Genomic DNA, 21,048 nt, shown 5'->3' with positions numbered 1-21,048 from the left:
TTGAACAGCATCAGAAAACCTAAATTCCCAGTGATCGTACTAGGGGACTTCAATTTATGGGCAGAAGATACATCAGACTCGCAAGCCGTACCTTTACTATCAGCCCTTGAAACTCTTGGTTTCTCTCCAATGGTAAAAGATCAGACCCATAAGGGAGGTCATTCGTTAGATTGCATTTTGACTCATAACCTGCAAATCACTACCACCACTATGCAGGCCTGTTCTTGGTCTTGACCACATGGTGGTCAATACTTTAATAATGCAACTGCTGACAGCCACTCCTAGGCTAAACAGCAGCATAAGAACAGTGAATAAATGTAGGAACTTTAGAAATGTTTTGGCCCATAACTTGTCTACATTGCTGACTTCCATCCTGGATTCAATAGAATCTTTTGATGACTCCACAGATCTAGTGACACATCTCTCCCATACGATCGCCTCCACCATTGACACTTTGGCCCACGGAACAATCTAAGAAAATGAAGACTGAAACCAATAAAAAACTCACGGTTTAATGGCAGCATCCTACAAGCTAGGAAAATTAAAGGAGCATTAGAACGGGAGTGGCGGAAGAAGCCCTGTCCTCTCACACTAAGCAAAAATATAGAGTCCGGGCACATATTTAAAAATACTATCATTGAAGCTAAAACTAAAAACTACAATTTGCGAATTAACAACGCAAGGTCTAGTTCTAATGAACTATTTAAAATCCTCAAAGAGCTCAGGAGGGTATCGTACAAAAATGTCGCCCTCATTTGTGCGCCCCCACAGTCACTGCGACTTTGTGTCTCCCTAAATGTAAGTGTGTTTGTGTTGGGTTGGGGGGGTGGAGGGGGCACAGTGAGCCATATGATCACTGCGCCGTAACTGCCGTCGGCATTTTCGGCGTCGCAGTTGCGGGCGGCGCAGTGATCACATAGAGCCTTCAGGAGTAATACCTCTCCATTTCCACCGATTATTACAGACTCTATTTGGTGTCAGATAATACAAAACAAGTTTATGAACAAAACCACTGGTCATCAGAACGCCATTGTCGACCAAGAGTCCTGTCTAAAATCTAATAACGGCCATGCAAGTTCAAGCAATCCTACTACAGTCAACACCAATTCCTCAATACCCAAGGTTGAATTTCGGACCTGCACAGAAGCTGAAATCCGTGACATAGTTGTGAACCTCAAACCAACCTCATGCATAGGGCACTCCTGCCCCACTAACATCTTTAACGACTCCTTAGATGTCTTAATTCCATAGATCAGCAGGATGATCAACATGTCCATTAGGGGTGGCATTGTGCCCTCATCACTGAAGAAAGCATGAATAACCTCATTATTGAAAAAGAACACGACAAAACTATCGGCCCATAACCAACATTCCATATCTCTTTATGGACAGAGTGGCGTATTTACAGCTACAGAAATGTATAGAGGGCAATAAAATCCTGGGCATCTATCAATCCGGATTCAGATCCCAACACGTGACAGAGAGACTGCGCTCTTAGAACTCAAATCTAACATCATAGGCACCGTGGAAAAAGGTCATCCAGCACTACTCATGTTGTTAGACCTCTCTGCGGCATTCAATCTCATTGATCACAACCTCATTCAAGAGAGATTGAAAAGTATAACCAACTGCTCCGAGAAGGCCACTCAATGGATTGTGTCATTTCTGGGTCCTAGGACCTTTTTGTGAATTTTTTTTAACTTCGGGTTTTATCCTAAATTAGCCTGGGTAATCCAGTCATGGACCCCTTGCTCACTGTGCTTAGAGAGGCACAGCTTCACCTCACTGATGAGGCTTTGAATAAGCCAAAGCACGTGTCTGGGGTTGCTGTTGGTACTCTTGTTCAGAGGAGAATTGCCTAGCATTTCGGGGATGAACTGCCTCTGTGGGTGGAACAAAGACTGAAATGCAAATGGATATTACTCCTCTGTGAAAGTTACGGTGAGCGAAAAAGTGGTTTTAGACCCTCCTGCATGGGCACGTTCCCATAGAATAGGTTATTTGGCCCTGTTCGTCCTCGGTAGAGGAGCTCCCAGATGTTTTTGTTGATTTTAATTCAAGCAATACTTTTCATTCCGCACGGTGAATACTGTGTATTGTCATTCACATCATACTTCTCATTCAGTTCGGTACTCAAGATTGCATATTTTAATTCAAGCAGTACTTTTCATTGAGTTCAGTATTGCTTATATTAAGACCATTTTGTGAACCGCTACTTGCCTAGGGTTCCCTGGGTGCACTCCGGTGCTTCCGAGTCCGCTGACCCACACTGGGTCTTTGCAACTCCACCGTGGCGGAACCTGCTGCTCCCGCTCACCTTCTTGCCAGCCGGGATGCAGACCACCTTGACTTTGCTTCTTCTTATTCGCTGGGCACTTTTCTGCACACGCCGGCAATGAGAATGGCTGTGGCTTGCAGTCATTCTGGTTTTCAGTTGTTCGGCAGTTGCAACTACCATATTTCAATTTCACAGGCTCTCGGTCTTTCACCCACCACATGACTCGCTTGCTCCGTGTCTTGCAAGTCCTCTGGAATCATTGTCAGTCTCCCGACCTCCTGGTCTCCTTTCACCAAGGCAGCTCTCTCTCTCTCTCTCTCTCTCTCTCTCTCTCTCTCTCTCTCTCTGTCTCTCTCTCTCTCTCTCCCTCTCTCCCCCTCTCTCTCTCTCTCCCTTGATTTAGGCTCCACCTTTTATACACCTGAGCCTTGTTAAGGGGCCTCAGGTGTGTGTTGTTGGCTGGTATTGCCTGACCATTAAAAATCCAATTACTGGGACATGCTTGACCTTCAGTAGTGGATGTCTGCATACCCCTCTTCTCCGTCCCAGTACTAGAGTGGTGTTTCACATAGGAAGTGTGTATTACTCATAGTCCCCTCTTCTTCATCTCAGTACCCTGTAGGGGTTAAAGAGGAAGTATGGGTGGGGATTGTATATAACCCATAAAGACGAGGAAGGGTAAGGATGGTCAGTGTTAGGAAAGGGGGGACCAGGTCTCGCCCTCAGGCACTCTTTCCCCAATCACCAAGGAACCCTCCACTCAGGTGATCCACCCTCTCTTGTCCACCCCCAGGGTCGGGATCAAAAAGCGATGGCCCTTCCCTGGCCACCTGAACAGAAGATCCCTGGGAAGGAGATGTGAGAGTACCTTCAGGTTTCTCCCAATGTCCGCCTCTACTAAAGGTCTTCTTTCTGTTCTCAGGCGATATATGCCTCCTTCTAGAATCAGTTTCTTATTGCAGTTTCTTGTTGTAGTACATTGCTTGTTCCCTGCTTATCTCATCTTTTCAATGTTGAAACTTTGTGGAAAATAACTTTATTTCTTTGGTTTTAATGTTTTTTTTTTAATTTCTGTGTTATTTCCCTTAATGATTATATCTACCATTATTATATGTTAGCTTTTGTTCAGTGCTGAGGTGCACCATTACCTTGTTGATGCTTTATAAAAAAATGTAATATATAAATAAATACACCAAACCTACTGCACAATGGCTTTGCTGCATGAGTTGAACCCGTTCCTCTCTCATATTTGTAGATTTTGCAATTGCGACTATGCTGGCTACATTTTGTCACGGGGTGTTAGCAGTGGTCGAAGCGTACAAAAAGAAGTAGTGGAACTATGTTCCCTGCTGGCCTGCCCCCCACAAACCCTATCACCACGCCCCCACACACACAATACACCCCCCTAAACAAACACACTGGCTGTTTAAAAGGGGGGTTTAGGGCCGCTATCGCCCCGGGTCCTTTGGTTGTTTGGTTGTAGCCCCAGATAGAAGCTCAGGGGTGACAACCAAAAACTAGCTAGCCCAGAGTCCCAACAGTCCAGACATTAGCGTAGCCCCAGATCTTTTCCAGACCTAGCAACACCCCTGAAGGGGACATTCAGTGCAGTGCATTGACGTGCAAGTTTCAACTTCCATTCAGGGATGGTTTCTTTTTAAAATAAATGTAGAGGAGCACCACTCCAACCGCTCCCACCCACTTTGACCACTGGGTGTTTGAAGCAGTTAGTAAAATACTGGATAGTCTCCTGTACTGCGACTATTTGGTGTCAGAAGGGGGATTCCTGGCCTTTCAGGATACTCATGGGTTTGTTAACATTGGCCCATCGATGGGTGGTTAGGGCATGGATGATGGGGTTTCCTCCTAAAGTGTTTGGATAACAGGAGGGTGTAACTTCTTGCCAAGAACAGGAGGAGTCAAACCTTTAGATCTCAATAATGGAAGTGTACCAAAATGTCAACCATGCAACTGCGACTAAGAAGTTACGGCGACTTTAGTACATTTCCTTTTACCAACTCCTATTAATCTGTCCAAGCAGAGTGGCAGTTGTGGGGGTGTCCCCCACTCTCCTTGGGCACAGTAAAGGGAGTCGGGGTTGCAGGGGTGTCCTCCGCTTACCAGTGTGGTAAGCAGGGGACAAGAACTTTTTTTTTTAAAAGGACCCTGCAGCGTTAGCTCCAACCCACATAAGTGGGAAGAGCTGATGCTGCAGCGATTGCGGGGAGTCAGCGGCGCACACAGAAGTGTGCTGCCGTAAACGTCAGTGGAGGCGGGGGTAGTAGGGGAATGCAGGCCATGGGATGCGGGCAAAGTGATCTATCTGATCACTGCACCGTGCCGTAACTGTCATCAACATTTTCGAAGGCGCAGTTACAGGCGCGCAGTGATCACATAGATTCCTTGATAACTACAACTAAACTGATCCCCATAAGCACTCTATTTCAAAATAGTTTCTTTTTTGGGATGTAATACACAATCTAGTGAGCAGCTGATTTTTTCGGGGAGGCGACATCTATAGTTGTCTCTTAAACGATTGGGACCGTAATGTTCGCGTTATTTTCTGGTTTTCTGTAGGGATGACAAGGTCATCATGTATGCATAATTCCCCATCGCATGTGATCATTTTCATGTTATACGTTTCTGTTGATTTGCGACCACTGTTTTTTCATGATTTAATCATTTTTTTTTATCTCAACAATTATTTTATTATAACTTTCACACCAATGCAGGTGTTTTTCGTTCTTTCTGATAAAGTGCATACTGAATTATTAAACCAATATACCGATTTTTCTTTTTTTTAAAAAAGAGTAAAACAAATTCCAAAGAGCTAAGGCAGAACTGTGACATGAGTAATACAGATCTTTCCCATCAGTGTTGGCCAGAACTGAAATGAGCAATTAAAGAAAGGTGACACACGCTGATAGGAGTATTGTAACAGATGCAATCTTGAGTATAAAGCATTTGAGGTGTCACCTATGAGATTGTATAAGTAGTGAGCTATGTCGGTAATATGTCTTCGACAGTGCATAAATAAGTATGCCCAGTTTGCATGATACACATCCATCCAGAGAGAGGGAGAGGCCAGCCTGCCGCTTGATTCATTCAGGGCACTTGTTGGCCCAAATGGACAGGAGGAGGCACTACAGCGCTACATGGAATGTGAAGCACTAGACTACCATGTTACCACACTGGAGCTGGCATTACATGGCTAGAAAAGGAAACCGAGGGGGCAGAGCCAATCACCTTTATCCTGTGCTTGAAAATAGGCAGGGCCACTCACTCTCTCTAAAATGTACAAAGGTGCATGTCAATCATTATGCTCTTAAAACGTAATTTGCTTACAAGTCCATTGGCTTCTCGAGTGTGGGTATTTTACAGAATCAAGTGCAATCCCTCTCCTTTCCTATTGAGACCTAAATGTATTGCAGCATTCCGCAATCTGCCATATAATGCATGAGGCGGAGGACCCATAAATCACTTTATTTATTTTATGTTAAGGGTAGCAGGATGCAGCATAATCTGAAGATGCAATACAAAGTCATGCATAGTTAAACCTGCAAACTCTATAAAATCATAAAATCTATAATTAAAAGAATAACTTCAGTTATGTTATGCCCCATCTAACCTAAAGCAAGCAAGGGAAAGAACAGGTCTTGATCATGGCTCAATTTCAACAGGTGTGTTTTTAAAGGGGAGTAGCTGATGCACGCCAAGTGTCAGCTGCAAGGTATTAGGCTGAAAACAGTGAACATGGTTTGCCTGTGAATGCTTCTCTAGCCCCCCAACCCCCCGTGCCCCCACCCCAGATCTGCACCCTCCGGGCCTTGGCCAAGTGGATAGGCTTTTGATTGCCCACAGCCATAGGGTAATGCAGCAGAACTAGAGAAAAACCTGCATGTTAATCAGTCAAGAAAGAAGAGTAATGAAAGTGGGCGTGAGGTAGTCAAATATCCGCCAACCAGTAATCAACCAATCAGCTGAGCCCTGCGTCCATCAATCTGGGAGGAATGAAGGCTTGAAGAGCTGAGCGGAAGTCTGGTGCAGGAAGGCATCATCGGATTTCTTTTAATAAAGAGTATTGAAAAAAGCAAGAAGGAAACCCAAAGACTTTAATGCAGAGGCGTTGCTAGGGGGTGCTGAGGGGGCTAGAGCCCCTGGTCTTTTGCTTGTAGCCACAGATAAAAGCTCAGGGGCTACAACCAAAAGGCAAGCTAGCCTTCAGTCCCGAAAGAGCCGACATTGGCGTAGCCCCGGTTTTTTTCCAGACCTAGCAACACCCCTGCTTAAATACCCCAGGGTATGGGGGTGATGCTTACGGAAGAGTGAAACAATAACCGATCATGAATAGGAAGACCCTGTGATAAAGTAGAAACCAGACGAACTTCTGTTGTGTTGGGATTCGGGGGCAGATGGTGAATTGTTTCATTATAGATGTGTGAATAGTTCACACAAATGTGTGCATCTAAGCTTAGATTTGGATCCCCAAACAATCAAAGAGGGTTCGTGGGAGAGGGTTTCTCTCCCGGGAAATGTTTTAAAATAATGTATTATTATGGTATTTTTTGAGCGAATACTTAGCTTTGAGAAGCAACAGAGCAGTTTACAGAAGAATTCACCAATACAGATACAAAAGAGCGCTTTACAGAGGTGTACACATTTACAGATGCATAACAGAGTGCTTCTGAGTGGTAAAAACAGAACAGATATACAGCAGGGGTAGGATACAGAGGAAGACAGAGGAGGGGTACACCTGTACTGAGGGGGTCGGAGACGGTGGGAGGAGAGAGGCAGGCGGCGTCTAGCGAGTCAGTTGGCGCGAGGGCAACGTGATGGCCTAGGTCTTGTGGAGGAGAGACTCCTTGAAGAGGTGGGTCTTAAGTTCTTTTCTGAATTGTAGGAGTGTGGGCATGAGTCTGATGCCAACGGGGCAAAGGTTCCATAGTCTTGCGGCTTACACACAGAAGGCTTGTTTTCTGGCCCTTTCCTTTTTGCAGCAGAGGATTTCAAGTCTGCATGTGTCCTGGCTTCTGATGGTGCGCTGTCTGCCAGAGATGCAAAGTTTTTCCGTGAGGCAGCTGGGTGACTTGAGGGCGACTGCCCTTATAGATGATGGAACACGACTTGATAATAATGGGTTCTGAAAGCATCAATACTGAAGGAACTTTGTTTATTTGTTGTTTTGATACAAAAGGCCCTCTAAGGCAAAAGACTTTGCAGAGAAGAGTCTTGGCCCCAGAAGGTTCTGATATCATTGTACTGGAATTGTGAACCTCGTGTTGGAGAAGCTCAGGAGTGTGATGTGATCAGAAGTACCGCCTTGTCCCAGGCTAAAAATGTGGGGAAGGGAGACCATGCCATACCCTCCTGACTTACCAATTTGTGAACTCTTCTTTCTTTTCTGTTGAACATTATCCTTTGTGTAACTTAGTGTTAAGAATTGACAATAGTTTTTTTTTAGTATGGGCCCTTTTTTATTTGAAAAGACGCAATTGGAACTACCTTATTATTATTTGATGGTCCTACCTTGCTCTCATCTTAGATGTAGAGATAGATTAGGCATTTATTTCAGCCATTATACAGTTCAATAAGCACCCTTCAACTGTGGTCACTTGTGTCTGTCTTTACTGTTGCCGCCAGGAGTTCCTTACACCGCCCAGCTCCGCCCTAGCTCCTCTGTTCTTCGGTTCATGTTCATGTCATCTTGCACACATGCACATGAGCTAATTCATGCACACACGCTTACACAAACGTATACATTCACAAGGACACACATTCATACAATACTGTCTAACTGAGGCAAGCACACACACACATACACACACAGAAACTGTTTAAAAAAAATCTAAATCGCCTATCTGAATAGGAAGCTCTGCTCTACACCTTGTGCTTAAGATCTGCTCCAGGTACCGGGTAAAAGTTAGAAACAGGAAGCAGGAAGGGAGGTTGATTGACACTTCCCTCCCGGGGCCTCACTTCCAGCATGGCACACGAGAAAACGTGTTAGAAAAATTATATCACACAACTTTGTTACTTCCTGGCTGGAATGTGTTTACTGTCTTCCAGTCCTCCATTTAGGCCAGGGACCCAAATGAGGGTTTGCGGGGTCTTTCTTCCTGCACGTAGCAATAGTTCTTTGATGTGCAGTGCTACCCTAATAAAAAGCTCTGTATGACAGAAAGAGTGAAGGCTGATGCCTGTTGGTGGGACTGTGCACCACTGCCTGTAATGCACCGGCTGCCACGGGTGGGATTATGTTAAGTGATGGTAAAGACAACCAGTCCTCAACAGCATTGAGACCATCCCCCAGGCAGGTGATGACAGCCATAGATGAAACACTAAGGTTTAAAAGAGTGTCATTAGCATAGCACTGCAAGGAGAGGCCTGTGCCAGTACTTGAATTTGCCAGTTACTCCAGGTACACATTAAAGGTCAACAGTGATAGAATAGAGCCCTATGGCTCACACTCATGCATGGGAAAGGGGCATGACCTGGCAGATCTCACCTGCACAAACTGGGTTTGATGTTTAAGGTGTGATGAAAACTATTCCAGTATATGCCCAACTAGACCGAGGCAGTGGACAAGATTTTAATAAGTGCCCAATGGCTCACTGTAGCAAAGGCAGCTGAGAGATTAAAAAGTACCAGCAAATTCCTAGCCAGAATCCAGAATGCTTATGGCAACATCAACTATGCAGAGGATGGCAGTCGCTGAGTTACAGCCAGGACAGAAGCCTAATTGACAGTGCCTCAAAAGATTGCGAATGGATATCTGTTTGGAAAGTTTGAGCTGCTGTACAGCACTCGAGGAACATTCCCAAAAATGGCAAAAGAGTGATAGGCCAAAAAGATGAAAAGCTAAACATATGAGATGATGGGATACAACCAATCATTGGCTGCCAAGAAAACAGGCCAAACAACCTGGATGAACAATCTATGTATCCACTTTCACATGTTTCTGAACATTCAAATCTTGAAGACTCGTGATGTTTAAAAAAGCATGTGACCCTGTGAAGGAGCCAACACCAGAGGAGCAAAGATATGGACGGTCAGAATGGGTGTTGGTGTTTGGGGTGGAAGTAGGAGAGATCGGAGGCCAATGAAGAGTCGATTAGGTTGGCCTTGAACTGAGAAGATGGTACTGTGATTACATAATTCATGGGCAATTACAAACTGCAGGCATGCCTGTGGGTCCTGCCAAAGCCACAACTTACCTAGTTCCATCGCCTCTAACATCCAAGTGAAAGTGGTGCCAGTGCCTGCCTCCAGGCAGCGGGTATAGACACAATCAGGGCACAGTCTTGGCTTCAATTTCGAGCTCTGTGTCAGCGTTGCTCGCACCTAGTGGGACAGAACCGGAAGAGGACATCATGTGGATGGGGTGAACAGATTTGCCTGCCCCTTCCCCACTGTCGCCCTCCATTTTCAGAGAAGGGAGCTCAACACAGGCAAAGAATGAGTCACTTACATGGAAGTGTAGATGCCAGTATTGGTGTCTTTTACAGATTCACATACTTTGGAAACCCCGGTAATCATATTAATTCCATATTCTTTTCTGTTCTTTTCTGCACCAGCGGACTTATTGCTGCAGGCCATTGGAAGACACCCAGTACTGCCAGCCAACATACTACAGTCTGTAGTTTCACTGCTGATTTATGTTGCACTTTCACACCATATATAAATAAACCCAGCCTTCTAGTGGAGGAGGGTGGCATTGTGAATCTATAAATGAGAGCAATTCTGTGATTTATTACTCCCCAGGACAGCTTTTTTTGTATAGATTCACATACATTAGAATACAGAATATCAAGTGCTAATGGAAGCAAAGCAAATACATGGAGAACGTTGAAGAGAGAAGGTAGTAAAAAGACATTTCTTCTGTGTCTGGGATGAATGGAAGCCGGCCTCTCATTGGAATAGGTGTCTGAACACCGCCTGGCCGATCTGTACATCTTCATGTGCATGTAGAGTCCAGGCTGCAACCTAACCTGGACAATTTGTACATGCACTTGCACGTTCTGAACACTCACAAGGCATAGTAGGTTTATCTCCCCTCTCTGTTATTTTCATTATTTGTTTGTACTATTCAATTATTTATCTTGTTGTAATTCATTGTCTACCTTCCCCTGTCCCCACCCTGTTGCCCTGTGGGTGCTTTGAAACGGTTCTTGCTAATTGTATAAGCATCTAATAAATAAATTAAATTAAATAAATGGGTAATTTTGAGGAGAGATCTTTTTTTGAATAACTATTCCCAGTCAGAAATCTGGAAATGGAGATGTTTTATGGACAATTTTTTGAAGCTTATGCAAGGAAGACCGTCAAATCAAATGGCCTTTCATAATTGTCTCAATCAAGGAATGTCTAGTTTAAATTCACAGTGACTTATGATATCAGAAAACTAGCATTGCTTGATTTATGGTGAAATCATGAAAGTAAAAGGCTTCTTACTAACATGTATATAAACACCTACAGACCATAGCACCCTCCTGATATATGATAGCTAACCATAAAAAACCCTAAAGGACAATTTACAGCTGGGACCATTTTTGAAATTGAGAGGTAATTGTAAAACAAACCATGCATTATATAAGAGAAGCAAATTACTTAAAGGACAGACTATGTCCTAACCCCAATTATTAATGAACAGAGCACAACAAAGGGCCAATATAAATGTTAAAGGAGGCAGCCCCGACAGAACTAAATGTAAGATAATCAAGTAAATCATAGTGTGATTACTACAATTAAAAAACAAAGTACAGAAGTCCAGAACACGTATTGAGGAGAGACAGACAGAGGAGAGATAGACAAGTCACATTTGAACAGACCAAAAAAAGAACATGAGGAGAGAATAAGCTTGACTTGAACATACCAAAACTAATGAAAATGCATGCAATTAATGCTTGTTACTATAAATAAGCCAACTGTGAACATATTGAGATATTTGTATGAACAAAAGACAAGAATGACAAGCCCAGAATGAATATACCAACAATAAGGATAAGCAATGTATCACATGACTGTTGACCATACCAAGAAATTGAAAACATAATAATTTGAATGGCTAATCAAAAGAACAAGTTGATAATTGACTGATCGTGCAAACTTGAAAAGATGAATTGAAATCAATTGGAATATAAAAAAACATGTTATTAAATAAAACACAAACACAATCATTTCTATTGTAGATATAAAAACAAGCTACCAACTGACAGATCTTGGAACCTTGAACAGATGAACTTTTGGAAATATAAATGAATCAATTGAAAAGACAATGGATGTTTTGTAAATTACCTAAATGGGAAAACAGATATTTTGGACTAAAAGTTAATTTGAGTGGAAAAGAGGATCTTTGATTGGACTAAAAGTTAATTTGAAGAGAAGATATGAACTTTGATTGTGCTAAAAGTTCATAACCACCTTGTATGAAACAGATTCATTTGTATAATTATAGATATTGAGATGACATAAGAAAAATCAACTGAAGCGAATAGCTTCTTCAAACATAAGTTGGTTCGTTGGTGAGATTTGTATAGTTTGTTTTGCTAAAAGGTTTTTTGTAAAGCCATAACGCAATAAAAAAAGTAAGATTTACAGTTTCTATCTTTTTGTCAGGATCCCACCCCGTTACGGGCGTGTCAATGATACCAAGATGGGGTTTTACAGACCATTGATATGCAGCCCGAAGGGGCTTCATTCATGGCGTCATCCGGGGCTCCATTCACGGCTTCATCCAACTCTTCAGATCACCAGGAGTACCTAGAGCTCCGTTACGTGGGACTTGGAAGATGTCATGGCAACGCTTGCGTCCTCTGCACTCTCACAGAAACCTGCCTACTGCACGGAGAGACGCGATCCGGGGTCACGTGACAACATCAACTTAAGCACCTTTCTGTTAGCCCACCAGCGCTTCTGAATTTGAATTGGTGGCTTTCTTTGTCTCCTGAGAAACTCTTGCTTGTGTACTGACTACGTTTTGCTTTCCTGACCTCGCCTTGCCTTGCCCTTTGCTCTATTGGATCTACGGTAACGATTGTTTGCACGCGCCTTGACTTCTCGTGTGCCTGCCCCTTACCTGGACTCAGACCGCAATCTTGTTACGATCCGGAATGTCCACAGATTGCCTTCTCGTCACGTTCTGTACTTCGCCGCCTGCATACTTCATGACACGGACCGCGTAAGGATTGTTATTGGAATTTTCCCTGGAACTTTGTCTGCACGGACTTCCTTGTGTTCTATTAAGTGCACTGTCTAGAGACTGCAGGAGTGTACTTTGTCCATCAGGCGTCCTCATGCCGTCTGGGCAGGGTTTTCATTACACTCTGCTGCAACTGCTCCTACGGATTTTGCTACCTTCATGAACATCTGATTCCTTGATATTGAGTGTACAGGACCATTACACGGTAAGCTGATTATCCTGTGGTTCTTATATCCGTCTTGCCAATATTTGTTCTCACCTGATTAGGTCACTTAGTAATTCCTGCCTATTATTATCCTCACCTGTTTGGGTCTCTCATTACAGAGCCACCCTACTACTGGTCTATGCCAACACCCACTGTTGAACTGATCTGCTATCTTACATCATTGTCGTGTGATATACACAGGCCAGTCTCGTAATATTCTGTGAGAATAGAGACTACAGTGTTATTCACAGCTGTATCTTGACTACTTTTAATTTCCTTTGCAGCCAGTAATGTCTCGTGCCGCATCCTTCTTTCAACTAATTTCAACTAATTGCAACCAGAGGGGAACATTGGTGGGAAGAATTTTTTTCCTACACGATGGGTCAAATCCTTGACGTCCCCACACTGAGAGGAGAGCTCCAACACTTTTTTTGATACATTTCTTTTTTCTTTCATTGTTTTCCCAAATATTATTACACAATAAAAAGATTTTTTTAAAGTAAACATTTTTAATAGTTATTGCGCATAAGCACCCACGACAATATGGCGTTTACCACTGCCATTTTATTACTGCCACATGCACCCATAATAGCATTCTCAATAGGCGACAGGGTGCGTACTGCCAGTCCACATGCTCTCTTGTTGTAGCTGGTGCGATGATGAGGTCTCGAGGTGACCCTTTCACATCTCATGCACTTGCCAATTCACTGTTCAACCTAGTTAGGATGGCCATATGCTGCTAGGATGCCATGGTCAGTTTCTGGTGCCTGGTATGCATTCAACACACATACAGATTTGCGGAGATGTAGTCCTGATTCATTCAAAATGTGCCATTTGTAATTGATTACAATCAATCAAAATAGATTTGTTTCGACATTGATTGTTATCTGATTACAATCGTTTATGAGAGTAAATCCCAGGCCTGGCATGTAACTATTCAGCTACTGCACTCCTGCTATCATTTAGGTGTTGGTCTCAGAGGTGGGCAGGCAACAGTACCTACCACTGCCCAGAAGAAAAAGAGACCCATGGAGTGTCTACATTTCAACTGAAAATCAAAGGGCCTGAGTGTGTCAAAAAACAGAGTAGCTTCAAAATGGATCTGCAGCATCAAGGTGCAGGATAATGTGGGCAGGAAAGAAACCTGCCACAACCAGCAGAAACAGTGAATCCTGAGGCCAGCAGTACACAACCGTATCATTATGCCTCAAGCAGTCGAACCCTAGGGAGAGTAGCATGGAGCATTACTTTCAAATGCTGGGCCGCACAAAAATGAACAACTATCAAACCATCAGCACAGCAACAGACATGGAGTCCCCCCAACTGGCCGCAGCTGACTGATGCCATTGGGGCCAATGAGTCATTTTATTGCATTTTACTGTGGTAGGTTTTCAAAGGGGTTCAGGTGTTGATGGAATAGAGCTGTGAAAGTAAGCATGATGATAAAATGCCACACGTTGTCCCTGTAAACCGGATGTTGTGAATCCAACATACAACTTCGACTTCCATTTATACTCTGGAACCAGCAACATACAGCAAACCAAAGCAATGGTGGTAGCAGGAAGCACACATCAAAGCCATGAGACCATAGGACCAATACCAGACAACATTAATCTCAATCCCCATGTCCGGGAACAACCCAATGCTGCCATGAAATCCCAGAGAAAGCATTACTAATCCCTAGAGGGAAATCTTGTGGCCAGAAGCAGACATCACTAACTCCAGGATCAGGGGTTGAAAGGGACTGGTATCAAACACCGGAGCCAGCAGCACATGCCACAGGACTCGAAACAGACCATCAGGAAATATCACTAGAATCAATCACGAGGCAGTGAGCACACAGTAAACACTCTTACGAAATCATAGATCCAGCAGCCCACAACACTACCATCAATCCACATGGCCAGCTGTTCTTATCACTACCATAAAGCACTAAGGAACTCAGAGCACATCACTACCATTACTTCCTGGGGCCGGAGGCATGTATTCCTACTCACAAGCCAGCCCTGAACAATACTACAATCACACAGGAGAGCCAGTATCACTTCAATAAAGGTATAAGGAAAGAACAAATCATTGATACCATAAACAAGCAGCTGCCTTTAACCCCTGGGGCCAGCAGCACACAGCAAGGCCATCGGCCTTACTATGACACCATAGAGCCAGTAACGCACAAAACTACCATCAATCCCCAATGCCAGCACCACCAATCAAAAGTGTGACATATCGCTACCATGAATCCCTGGGGACAGAACCATTACTCACTATTCCTAAATCATGACAAAGTAAAAACTACCTAGTGTGAGAAACCAAAGGGTGTCTCACCCACTAGTCCCTGGGGATCTCTCTCTCAGGTGGCCAGGGCACGGCAATCGCCTTTAGATTCAGACCCTGAGGGTGGACCAGTGCAGGAAGATCGCCTGGGTGAGGAGTCTTCGGGGAGTGGGGGTGAGGCAGCCAATGGTGAGAGGTGGTATTCCCCCCCCTTTTTTGTTCACCTAAACAATCCTATTTTCCAACTCCCCCCTTTTCTACACAAACACTGTGCCGAGGAAGAGGGCAACTGAGAGTAACAAGACTAACTCTTATACATCCTACTGGACATGCCCCATTAATTGGTTCAGGCAAATCAGGCACTTGACTTTATGTGCATACACCTGATACCAATTAGCTCTCCTCACACGGATAAAAGGCGGAACATAGAGACACACTCTGAGCAAGGTGGAACACGAGTACGAGCCTATCTTCCAGGGTGGAGGTGAACCTACTGGAGCAGAGCGATGGAAAAAAGAACGAGAGCAGCGGTTGAAGGCCCCATGAATTCAATACAGGAGGTTGTTGCCTCCAAAAGGCTGCGAAAGATACGTGGAGAAGACCAGATCCCAAAGTAGAAGGCTGAATTGTGTTTCAAGGACACCAGCGGCCCTCCCGGGTGAACGCCAGAGTTGGGGAGGTGAGGCCAAGCCTGGTGTACTAACCTTGATTTGTGAATTTGGAAATCGTAAAACCAAGAAAGAAACACATACAAATGGTGAGTTGGCAAGCAACCTGAGAGACAGGTGTGTGTTAAAGAAAGAATAAAGTGGCAACATTATATCACAAGTGAAGGCTGCACACATATGGATGAGACGCAAAGAAAGGCATACCCGCAAATGAACTTTGAAGTAAGGATAGCTGTGAAATCATTGATATTGAGTAACGGAGTGGTCCGGCAAAGAGAAGTAGTCCACTCAAAAGTCTCTGTGAAAGGTGCATTGTTCATAGCGATAAAGGGAATGAACTGTAAAAGCAATTAACCCTGAGAGAATGGGAGAGTAAAAGCTGAACATTCAACTTTGAGTCGATTTGGTCCTGCGGAGGTCTGTAAAGAAAGCCATGCACATTCAAAAGTCTTCGACATCTGAAAACAGTCTGAGCCCAACGGAGGGAGACCAGAAGTGTAATAGGTTTGGGGAAGGGAGCCCCCTACAAGTATTGTTGAATTTTGTTGTGAAAGTTCTGAGCCCGACAGAGCGGGACCCACACAAACCTTTCATTGTAAAAGGTCTGGGCCCAACAGAGGGGGACCTACGTGAACCTTTTGTTGAAACATTATTCAGAAGACAGAAAGAGAGACTTTTACATGGGAGGCCAGGCAAGCTTCGATCTGCGTTTTGCACTATTTTTTGTCAAAAACCCAAGCCAGCGTGTGTCTTCCTGCCTAAATGTACCACCTTACTCTATGCTATCTAACATGTGGAAGAGAGCTGTTTCAGCCACACTTATTCTTTTGAACACTGATTTTCCTTTACATACATATCTCTTTTATACACTTTCTGTACAAGAGATAGGGCAGGCGTTAGCTTTTGTTAGCATAGGCCATTTTGATTAGACGGACTCCACTAGGACTGTTTTGTTTATTGTCTGATGGTCGAGACTAATCGCATCTTAGTTATAAGTCAAAGTTCTTTCAAACCTAGAATCTTTAATAAAGGTTTTACAAATTGTACCTTTTGTGTAAGTGTCATACTTGTGATACCATGCCTACACTAAACTAGGTAAAACACAAAGGTCAGCTTCACACTTCATGCCAATGAAGAAAATATCACTCACAGTAATACCCAGGTCAACATTTGGGCAATCTGAAAACATCAGTACCATCCACTGATAGGTCATTAATGCACAGCACTTCCAGCAAACATAGACCAGCCACAGGTGTCATGATAATCAAACTGTAAAAGCCACCAGAAAATATCAATAGCGTCATTGCAGAGGACTTCCGTTAAACCCTGGTCCAGCAGCACACATCACAACAGTCAAACTATAAACTGTCTGAACATATTTAAATATTCAATGCATACGTCATCTTTGCACTGTAGTACTAACATCAAACCATTGTTCCAGCAGTGCACAGCACTATAATCAGACTATAGGCCATCAGAAAAAAACAAATGATTCAAGGCACAGGTTAGTGGTGGACTTTAGCATTGGCATCAAATCCTGTGGGCAGCAGTAATTAAGTAATATGAAGAGTGTTCAACAGACGGCAGATAAATATTTTAACAACGCTTGTTTCGTTTTCTTCTGTGATCTGAGCATTCACCGCCTCTTCTTTTCTTGTATTTCCCACATCTCAGTGTCCCATTACTCTTTCTGCTAAAATTCCCTGCAGGGAAGGCTGACTGTGAACCCCACAGAAGCATTACATACCATAAGGACATTCTCCATGTAGTTGAAGACAGTGCCCATCACAGAGAAAGTCTCCTTCCTCAGGACGGAGTAGGGTACATCCAGTTTTATGAAGAAAGCCTTAGTTGACTTGATGGTCTTTAAGGGAGAGAGGCCGAAACCCATGTCTGAAAAGCAGAACATTGATGCATCCCACATCGTGATGCTATCCGGAATGGTCAAATTCAGCATAGCTTGGCCAGATGAGCTGCAGAGGAATCAAATATTTGAGCATGTCAAGCAGTACAGCAGCACAAACATCCACTAGTTATGCTTCACATCATCAGACTCCTCGCCATCCCTTTCACCACCCTCTCCGGTACTGCTGGGAAATGGCTGAAGTAATCAAGCATACATTTTGGAAAAGTAAGTTCTTGCCTGGAAGTTTCCAGGAATCTCTAAAAATTGATTGATCCTTTTTGGAGAATTTGTGGGGTTCATGTATGGATTTGTACGGACAGTGAAATCATGAACACTGCCTCTGCAGAATGCATGGTCCTGTGGTCTCTTCTTCTAAATATTTTCGGTAAGAGTCCTGGGGCTTGGCAGATCTCATCGTAGGACCAAGGAGGAATAAGAAGGCTATATGCAGATGTGGTCTTAACCCACAGATTAAGCACACTTCACATGCACAGGCTTTACTAAAGATAAGGTACATGCAACTCCAATAAAAAAATGTATTTAAAGCAATCTGTAAAGTAGCTTGCATATTATCTGTGCAAGTTTGTGCACAAAATACACATTCAATCACCAATCGAGTGTGAAAAAAGAGCCAAGCTGCCAATGGAAAGTGCAATTAAATTAGCAGAGTTTAAGTACTTACTGTCAGTACAAAACCCTCAGAGGATCAATGTGCTGGTGGGAGCTCAATTACGTAGTCTTCAATTTCAACCACATTTATAATTTATTTGTGGTCTTCATCTGGAGATAGGCAGTGTTAACTATCAAAATGTTTCTAAATTCACATTGTTTTGTATTGCATTCACATGTATTCAACCTTTGTTAAAATGTACATATCTAATCATATCAGTGCAGCAACACATACCACAGAAAGGGTTTTCATCATATGTGGTTTAAATTCACTGAAAAAGTAATCTATAAGTAAGAAGATTTTTCTGAGCATGTGTAGATTGGGTGTTTTATGTTTAAATGTGCAGAACTGCTATTCCTCGTCCTTGTCCTACCACTTCTGTGTTGGTGTTTTTCCATGTGCTTTTCTGAACAGGAGTCCAGTTTGGACCCCTGGCAGTGCAGCTCTTCATTCTAACATTTTGGTGAACAGTCCCCATGGGATAGCCACAGGGCACCCATGGGTAGGAGTACACCATTGCACACTAGTGCATGTGTTGTGGGTGTCTGGTTTTGGTTGTGTGACACAATGCCAGAGCCTGCCATGACTGAAACTGGAATGAATGTAGTGTACTGCTTTGAGTTGCCTCCATACCACATCCTGTGTTGTGGGTTTCTGGTGAATGGCCTGAATGCCTGTGAGCCTGATTGGGTGCTGCCTGCATGAATGCACTTGTGTGTGACTGGCTGTCTCAGCCTGGCTCAGCCTGAGTGAATGTTAAGATGGATTTATAAACTCTGACCTGGTAGGCAGAGGTTTAGGAGGCCACCCTACTTTAATGGAACAGGGGAACCTTCTGGACAAACCAGACCAATCTACGGTAGTTTGGTAGGCGGTCAAGACTATGGGCCTCATTACGAGATGGATGGTAGCCATGGAGCTAATAGCTCCATGGCTGCCTCCCATACCATACCCATGTCCGGTCTCGTACAATGGGGACTTATCGGTGTAGTCCGACCGTGGCAGGACCAGTAAGTCCCCATTGAACAAACCATTCCCCATTCCCATTTGAGCCCTCATAGAGCTCAATGGGAATGGGGAGGGCGGTAATAACGGGATTGTGACTTGCAAGCCCGTTATTAGCGCCCTGGTCCCTTAGCGGGACCCGTAAGGGACGTGTGGTCAGACCACATGCTCCTTACGGTCCCCGCCAAGGGACCTTGGAATAGGGCGGTAAGGGATTACAAAATAATGTAAGGATGTTTAGGCCGTTAGCCTCAATTCCCCATGTTTTTAGACAAGGCGGGCCGTTCCAGCACAGCACACTCCTGGACTCCTTTGGCATAATGTCACAGTTCCTTTCACCAACATCAGGGCCTTCTATGCCCAAGTCTCTTTTTTGCAAAGTCTCTTGCCTCAGAGGACCTGATGTACCATAAACAACAAAGAAAAGTTCTGTTCTCAATATTCATGTCGGGTGTTTTGCTCTTCACTCTGGATCCCCCTCAGCAGGGCTCCGGTACTTCTTTTACCATTAGTCTCCCTCAGTCGGGTTCAGACCAAATTAAATTTGTAGGCATCCCTCAGTCAGGTTCACATTTGCACAACAATCTTCTCGGGTGTATTACTGTTCACCCAGGATCCCCCTCTTCTGGGCTCAGACATCTTTTCCACAATTAGTCCCCCTCAATTGGGCTCAGACCAATCTCAGTTTACAGACAGTCAAAGACTTTGGAATGTGCACAGGATTCAACGTAACTGACTGCAGGACAACTTCGATTTCACAGTTCAATAATTTCTCCCCACTCAAGAGGGGGGCACCAAACAGAGACCTTCGAGTGAGCACCCACGTGGCACCAGACCACTCTGTATCTGGTACCTATTTCGGTTGCACAAAGTTCTATTGTATACTCATTCTCTTTCTTCATACAATGCTGCTGCTTGCAACCGTGAACATAACACAGTCAGGTCTGCTTTCAGTTCTCCAACTCACCAGCTGTGCTGAACTCATTGGTGTTTCTTTGCTGTCGGAGTCAAGGACAGTACCACAGTGGCAATTGCTTTTCCCCGCCTTGGCTATCAATGTGAGACGGCCCTGTGTACCTTTGACACATGAAAGTTGCGGTTTTGGTTTGAAAAGGGCAAGGGCAAGGGTAATTCCCTCCTTGGCTTCCTCTCTGATCTCGCCACCTTTCTCCTCGGTTTAAACTGTCCTCTCAGGATTAATGCTTCCTTGTGCATTTTGCCTTGCTCAGAGTGTTGGGTGGAACTGCCGGCTATGCAGGAGCGATCCTGGAAGTCCGTGGATTTGGAGAGCCCAACTCCCTCCCCCAGTATACATGGAGGACTGCGGTTTAGTACAGATAAAACCAACAGGGATTGATACCAGAAAACAGAAAGATTCAGGCACAGCTCAACGTCCCCTGGATCGCTGGCCAGTTTTACTTCAAAATTGTGTAATTACTCTGTCTTACTTGGGCCCTTCTCCAAAAACCTATGACTGTAATGGGGCTGGCTTCTAAGAGTCCCTACTACCTACAGTGGACCCTATAGGTGTCATTCCACTGGCCCTCCCATATCAGGTGGCTGGCCTGTCCAATTCCCAAGAACTAACTATTATATTGTTGCAGAGTAGTGGGTTTGCAATTGGTTCATACCCCTTGCTAGCCACCCCTGGAATACTAAACTGTGATAGGTTAGAGCTTCTGCCTCCAGGCCTGGGACTCAAACAAGTTCTCAGCTCGATGTGTACCTTTTCAGGGTGACGTGAATGATCATGTGTCCTTATTGTAACTTATGTACACCACCTTGGCCTATGGGAATGTGCTCTGTACATTGCAACAAGTGTTGCAGCCTGCACCTGCTTTTGC

At 44.1% G+C, this 21,048-nt stretch overlaps 1 protein-coding gene across 4 annotated transcripts in view; it reads right to left on the bottom strand.

Annotated features, from left to right (window-relative positions):
* LOC138580215 (alpha-2-macroglobulin-like protein 1) overlaps positions 1 to 21,048 on the bottom strand; it is a 1,347,911-nt gene that overhangs the window by 428,206 nt on the left and 898,657 nt on the right. For all 4 annotated transcript variants that reach the window (XM_069650572.1, XM_069650575.1, XM_069650574.1 and 1 more), the window contains 2 exons: positions 17,371 to 17,596; positions 9,493 to 9,619 (listed from right to left, as the gene is read on the bottom strand). In XM_069650572.1, the coding sequence (XP_069506673.1) occupies positions 9,493 to 9,619; positions 17,371 to 17,596 (353 nt within the window). The remainder of the gene's footprint in view (positions 1 to 9,492; positions 9,620 to 17,370; positions 17,597 to 21,048) is intronic.

Source organism: Ambystoma mexicanum, chromosome 3p (assembly GCF_040938575.1).
Source record: "Ambystoma mexicanum isolate Mex_15411 chromosome 3p, UKY_AmexF1_1, whole genome shotgun sequence".
Lineage (NCBI taxonomy): Eukaryota > Metazoa > Chordata > Amphibia > Caudata > Ambystomatidae > Ambystoma > Ambystoma mexicanum.
This window is presented reverse-complemented; position numbering and strand designations above follow the sequence as displayed.